This window comes from Triticum dicoccoides, chromosome 7A (assembly GCF_002162155.2).
Source record: "Triticum dicoccoides isolate Atlit2015 ecotype Zavitan chromosome 7A, WEW_v2.0, whole genome shotgun sequence".
NCBI classification, from domain to species: Eukaryota; Viridiplantae; Streptophyta; class Magnoliopsida; order Poales; family Poaceae; genus Triticum; species Triticum dicoccoides.
Window position 1 is genome coordinate 19,725,429 of NC_041392.1, and position 7,426 is coordinate 19,732,854.

Consider the following 7,426-nt stretch of genomic DNA (forward strand, 5'->3'; position numbering starts at 1 on the left):
GTCTACATATGGATGTATCTAATACTAAAACGTAACTAGATACATCCAAATTTAGACAAATCTAAGACAAGAATTTTGAGATGGAGGGAGTATAAGGTAAGAACAGAGAAGTGGTAATAAACAGTGAAATGGGTTGAGCCAATTTGTCACTGGTAATTTATATTGAAGTTATACAGATGCATGAAGCTGGAACAATATCACAATATATAAATCATATAATCAACAAAATATATTTGGCATCTTAGTTTCTTCATTGCACCTAACTTGTTTTTGTCGAAGCAAAGTTATCCAATTCTACAGCTACTGAGGCAAAATAATTGAGTGATTTTTTCCAGGACCCTGTCTCAGATTTGATACATCATCCAACTCACAAAAACCTTTCAACTAACAACCTACGCATATGGTTCTGGATTAGTTTGACAGAACAATTAAAATCAACCTGACTAGACAAGATAGTAGAGGCTCATTGCAAGTTGCTCAAACTACATTATACATGTCAATACTGCTAAGTATAGCTTCTCAATGACGCATAACCGGAAAATTATATGCTAAGTGTAGGGTAAATTTACCTTCATGAAAATAGTAGTACCAAACCTCAAGAGGATGTGTGAGCTGAAACAGATAAGTTTTAACATAATTTTGATGTAGCAACAATACTTTCACGCAAGATGGTTCTGCAATGGAAGAACACAAAAAAAGCTCATTAGTTTTCTTTATTTGGCTGATTCAATCAGCAAATAACCAATGAAGTAAGATTTAGACTGAACAAACATACGGCTACTGGCTCAACACAGATCAGATGATCTAGAGAATACCAGGCATAACATGGTACTCTAGCATAGTTTTAAATAGCGCGCTAAGCATCTTAGCGGCGGACCTCTTCCAAATGCTATAGCGTGCTATAGCGGAGCTATAATGCGCTATTTAAAATGTTTGCTCATTTGTTTGGACCAAAGTCTCTTAGTGCAAGACCTTTTATAAACGCTATAGCGGGCTATTTAAAACAATGTACTCTAGTACTCCCTCCGTCTGGAAATACTTGTCTTAGGAATGGTTGTATCTAGATTTATTTTAGTTATAGATACATTCATTTTCAACCATTTTTAAGACAAGTATTTCCGGACGGAGGGAGCATATATGAGAAAACTTGAGCGCACATTATTCATGATAAAACTTTGCTTTTCAGCATATCCATTTTTCCTAGCCAAATATACTTGATGCTTTAGTAAAAATGGCAGGAGTTATGCATGATAGAAAAGGAAACGGAAAAGGCTCAAACAAATGTGAAGAGATACTACTACCAAAGTTTCCCAAATTGACATTACAAAGAGTTTCAGAGATACTAGTACCAAAGCGGCATCAAGTCTAATGACTGAGAGAAAATTAGATCTAATTCCATTTGCACCAATTTTCCAACATAGACAAAAAAAATAGTTTCAGTGCAGAGCCTGGAAAATGAAGAGAAATTAGATTCCTAGTAAAGTAGTGATGTCTTTATCAAGATGGAACTTGTAACCGTGTTCTTATATGAAGTAGAAACCAAGATCTACTGCAGACTTGTGTCTGGCAAAAAATCAAACAAGAAATTTCATATATGAAGTAGAAATCAAGAGCAACAATAGATTAGCATCCCAATACACTGGAGTTAGGAGACCACACTTGTATGAGAAATCGGTTTGGAGGAGACAGCACCGTGCAGAGATCTGGGTAAGGTCCCGGAGATGGATGGGGCGATGGTTGCCAAGAATGACATGGTGGAGGAGTGGTGGTGCAGTGGTCGGAGCAGGCAATGGATGGCGCAGCTTGGTGTCGATGTGAAGGAGCCTGCAGCAGATCTTGCGGGCATGATGGGGTGGGAGGTGGAGGCTGTAGTAGGGCCGGCGCCCGGACGGGATTGGGATGGTGGTCGGGAAGCTTCGCAACGCACGAGTTGGGGACGGTGGTCGGCGGCATCGCGAAGTAGGAGGCGGCGATGGATTTGGCGGCGCAGGCGGCAGGGCGAGAGGTTAGGATTGGATTGGGGAATTTTATATCTCGAGTGGGCATGGGCGCTTAAATAGGCGGGCGGGCGGGCTGAAATATTTGGCGCGATAGTGCTTCTTGGTAATGGGCCTCGTGCCAAAATGTTTATTTCCGTCGGTATCTAGCCAGCCCACAGGAAAATGTTGCATTCTCCTGAGTGTTGGTTGCGGGCCCGACAGGAAAACAATCCGGCCCACAGAAATATTCGAGTTTCTGGTAGTGTCTGTAGCATAGTTGTTCATAATGATATATTGATTTCTCCTAATGATTCCTAATGCAACATAGTTTGTTTACTTATTCATTTTCTTGACTGCAAATCTGCAATACATCTTCCTTGCAACTCAAGTCTCAATCAACAACTATAGCTATTTATTTGTTTGTCCATACATTTGGAAATACTATTAGATTGATAATATTGAGGAAAGTATGGAACTAAGTTACCCATAACTTTCACATTAGCTAACTCTCTGAAAGTCAAATATTTATTTCGGCAATCTGGCATGTATGCCAGATTGGTTCCCTCTTTGTCTTGGTTCAAATTTCAACATTTGGGGTACTTTCAACCACTGTAATAAATAGCCGCTAATAGCACGCTAAAGCATCCTGAGAATTGTCTCGCTAAATAAATCAGTGTATAATGTCTCGCTAATAGCATATTTTAAGGCCGGCGCTATTTTGCTACACGCTATTTTTTTTCCTTGATTTTAACCTGAGATGTTCCTATACCGAAGCATGGCTAGTTATTTGGTAGAGTGTCTCTCTTGTCAGGTAATAACATCAAATTTGCCGCAGTTGACTAGCAAGTCCCAAGTGTTCTTAAATTCTCATGGACCCGACTGTTTTGTTGGATCAGTGGGTTAGAATTAGATAGGTTAACAGCATGAAATAAGATTTTAGGAAGATTAGTTTAAAGGCTTCTACTTACACTTTTCCATTATGGTTGGAGATTTTTGAAGTGTTGTGGCAAGTGCTTACTACTACCAGATTGCACTAGTGGATTAATTAATACATCACTTCATTTTGCAGTGAACTTTCTGATGATACTAAGGAAAGTATACAACTAGGACGCCACCAACCAACGAGGCATTAGCAAACCTCGGAAAGTAATGGCGGAGATTGTGATCCTTCTAGCCATTAAAAAGATTGGAATTGCCTTGGCAAAAGGAGCGGCAGACCAGGCCAGTGTGCAGTTTGCGAAGTATGGGGCACAACTACTGGAGCTACAGGGTAGCATGGGGCGTGTTGCCAGGGAGCTTCGGGTAATGCATGATGTTCTTTGTCAAATGGACATTCGGAACCGCAGCAATCAAATATATGAGGGCTGGTTAGAGGAGGTACGCAAAGTAGCACATGTGATGCAGGACATGGTGGATGAGTACTTGTATCTAGTTGGTCGAGAACATGAAATAGGTTTTTGTTTTTTCCTGAAGAAAGGGTTCAAAAAGCCAAGATCACTGCTCTGTTTGAATCAGATAGCTCTCAGAGTGAAGGAAATGGAGAAAGACCTTTCACACCTGTCAGAGACAAAAAACCGCTGGGTTCCCATGATAAATAACGGGGATTCTAGCAACCTCAGTTACATTGTCAAGAGATCCCAAGAGCTAGCAAACATTTCACGCTCACTTGATGAAGAAGATCTAGTGGGGGTGGATAAAAACAGAGAAAAACTTGAGCAGTGGTTGGGGGGTGATGATCAGGAATGCTCTGTGGTAGCTCTGCTCGGGATGGGAGGTCTTGGTAAAACTGCTTTAGCTGCAAGTGTCTACAAAAAGGAGAGGGAGAAATTCCAGTGCTATGCCTGGGTCTCCATTTCTCAAACTTATTCTAGAGAAGATGTCTTGAGAAATATGATCAAACAACTTTTTAAAGATACTGCCAGTGTTCTATCTAGTACTCTGGCTATGGACATCATGAGCCTTGAAGAGACACTAAAGAAATATCTGGAGCAAAGGAAGTACTTTATCATATTGGATGATGTTTGGGATCCGGAAGCATTTGATGATTTGTCAAGGATGTTTATTCATAATGATAAGGGCAGTAGAGTGATGCTCACAACAAGAGAAGCCCGGGTTGCTGCACTTGCCTCTCGAGGACGTATCTTAACACTGGAAGCTTTACAAGAAGACAAGGCATTGGATCTCTTTTGTAAGAAAGCCTTTCCAAGAGATACAAATCATGAATGTCCCAGAGAATTGATGCCATCGTCCAAGGAAATAGTTACCAAGTGCAAAGGCTTGCCTCTTGCTATTGTGTCAGTTGGTAGCCTCTTGCGTGTGCGTGAGAAAACCGTGGAAGAATGGAGAAGAATAAATGACCAACTGAGCTGGGAGATAATTAACAATTCAAGTTTGGACCACATAAGGAATGTTTTGCATCTGAGCTTCATCTACCTCCCAATGTACTTAAAAAGTTGTTTCATGTACTGCAGCTTATTTCCAGAAGACTATCATTTTAAAAGGAAACAACTTGTACGGTTATGGACAGCAGAGGGGTTCGTCGAGGAGAGGGGTGAAAGCACATTAGAAGAAGTGGCAGAAGGTTATCTAAAGGAGTTGATTGACAGAAACATGCTACAACTTGTTGAGAGGAACACATTTGGTAGGATGAAGGAATTCAGAATGCACGATATCTTACGTGAATTGGCAGTTGATTTGTGCAAGAAGAACTGTTTTGGTGTTACATATGAGAATAAATGTGAAGGGCCTCATCAGAAGGATGGACGTCGATTGGTACTGCACAAACTAAAAGATGATATTCAACAACCATTTTCCAATATACACCAACTTCGAACTATCATTACACTGGGTGATAGCAAGTCATCATTCACTCTACTAGCTCTTTTGTGTAATGAGTCAAGATATATGACAGTGCTAGAATTAAGTGGTTTACCCATCGAGAAGATTCCAGATGCTATTGGAGGTCTTTTTAATCTCCGCCATTTGGGTTTGCGTGGTTCAAAGGTGAAGATGCTCCCGAAGTCTATTGAGAAGCTTTCAAATTTGTTGACATTGGACCTTGGTGGTTCTGACATACATGACTTGCCTAGTGGGATTGTGAAACTGAAGAAGCTCAGGCACTTATTTGCTGAGAGAGTAACTAATCCACAAGGGAAAGAATTTAAATGTCGCAGTGGTATGCGCATCCCCAGTGGTCTTGGAAATCTGACAAGCCTGCAGACGTTACAAGCATTAGAAGCACAAGATGAGTCTATTAAACATTTAGGGGAGCTGAGGCAACTAAGAAGCTTGAGGTTATTGAATGTGAAGGGAATCTACTGTGGACGGATCAATGAGTCACTACTTGAGATGCAGTATTTGTCATACCTACATGTGAGTGCAAGTGATGAGAACGAGGTTCTCCTGTTGAATGTCTCCTTGCCAAACCTAGAAAAGTTAAGTTTGAGAGGCCGACTAGCGGAAGGGGCATTGGACGAGTCCCCTCTCTTCCAAGCTGTTGGGGGGCATAACTTGCATATGTTGTCTCTCCGTTGGTCACAACTGAGTGAAGACCCCCTGCCACCGCTTTCTCGGTTGTCAAACTTGACGAATCTTTAATTCAGCAGAGCATACAATGGAGAGCAGCTGACGTTTCTTACAGGGTGGTTTCCCAAGCTAAAGGTTCTCGAACTAAGAGACCTGCCTAATCTGAATCGGCTAGATATACAGCAAGGTGCCATGGTGAGCCTGAAGCAATTAACCTTAGTCAACCTCAGAAGCATGACGGAGGTCCCAGCTGGCATCGAGTTCCTCTTGCCCCTCCAATATCTAAGCTTCCTGGAAATCACCAATGACTTCTTGACGGTGCTGTGCCAATCTTCTGTACTTGAAGGGCAGCGGTCGCACTATTCTCTCCGAGACTGACCTGCCACACTGGCCAGGAAGTGTGTAGGTATGTAAGCTAGGCACTAATCTACCAACTAGCCAGTACCACTACTTCCTCCCTCATCTCTAATCTTAATAGTTTTAAGATGTTGATTACGCAGGTCGCCGGCCGGAAGGGGGATGCTTCATTGTTTGGGCCGCATGCGTATTCAATTCAGTGAGTGAAGGGGGTCAATGCATCCGAAGGTGCATTATATTCGTGTTGCTGCTGTGCTTTTATGAGGCGTGCTACTGCTACTGCTGCGGCCGTGTGCTTCTATTTAATAAAAACAATGCTTACTGTACGACTGTGAGCGAGCTGTATTTCCATATTCAGACTTGTTTTTGTGTTGTTTGTTTCTCGAATTAAGGAGCTCTCTGCCCCCTATGTTTATTTCAGAAACTGATGAACGCATGATTTGTTTCATCTATATATTTGCGAGTGTGCTTGCTGTGAACTCATTTCAGCTGCGGCCTGTTAAATAAAAACATTTGTTTGTGATTTCATAATTATTGCTGGGGTATTCATTTTCATCGTCCTGTGGTAACGTATTGCCTCTAGCTGATGCTGTTTTAACTTACTTGCTGGCTGGGGGAATCCTTGAAAAATGTTGTACCAGTGTACACATGCCTGTCTGCTCTGCAGCTAGCCTTGCTCTGTTCCTTGGTTCTTATTTTGGACACGTGGGCAAGCTACTTCCTTTCTGGATTACGTCCCGCGTTTTCTTGAGCGATGCATACTTACATGTTTACTCATGGATCATCATGCCAATGCTGTACATGCTAAGGCAAAAGCCAGTGTACTTATGTCATTAATTTCCATGAAAGAGGAGGCAATCGACGGGTTCAATTAAGATGCAGTTTTCCCAGGAACCAGTGCTGCTTAGAATCTTATTAGTTGCTGTCTATTATATGCCATTTGCTGTCTCAATGCTTCAGTTGCTAAAGACCACTTCTTAGGAAGGACGGCCATGGTGTTAAGATTTTATCGACAACCTTCGCTGTGCCTTTCACTGGACCGGTACAGTATCTTCCATGTAAAGTGAAGGAAATGCAAAATCAGCTGTGAGGCCCCACCTCCACAATTTTTCTATGGTGTTAAGATTGGAATGGTGTTTGCCGGGAAAAAAGACTTGGTTGGCATGGAGCTCTGATGTGCTCCGTCAAGAATTTGGGGAGATCGACTTGCAAGGCGCATCTCGATTGACCATATTTTGCAGTTTTCCTTTATCTTCGGACTCGACTTCAAGACATTACTGTCACTTAACACTATTTTTATATTGGTGCAATATTTTCTTGTCTGGCCTGGATTTGGATTCTAGATGAATTCGAATTGTGTCTCCTCCATAAAATCTACAGAATAATATTCGTGATTATATTGGTAGGATTTTAGTTTCAAGGATTTAACAAAACTTCTATTTTTATATATGGGATTTATTTCTTCCATTATTTTGTGGCATGGCAACCAATGTCAGCTGCCACATTGGCCTCCTAAAGTGGATTTTACAAAAATAAATTCAGGATTTTTAAAATATTTGTGCCTT

At 41.5% G+C, this 7,426-nt stretch overlaps 1 protein-coding gene across 1 annotated transcript in view; it reads left to right on the forward strand.

Moving 5' to 3' along the window:
- The window catches only part of LOC119332517 (disease resistance protein RPM1-like), an 18,369-nt gene extending 12,025 nt beyond the window's left edge, over window positions 1–6,344 (forward strand). The window contains exons 5-6 of the mRNA XM_037605695.1: window positions 3,049–5,910; window positions 6,005–6,344. Of these exons, the coding sequence (XP_037461592.1) occupies window positions 3,129–5,576 (2,448 nt within the window). The 5' untranslated portion in view covers window positions 3,049–3,128 and the 3' untranslated portion in view covers window positions 5,577–5,910; window positions 6,005–6,344. The remainder of the gene's footprint in view (window positions 1–3,048; window positions 5,911–6,004) is intronic.
- Window positions 6,345–7,426: the final 1,082 nt, after the last annotated feature.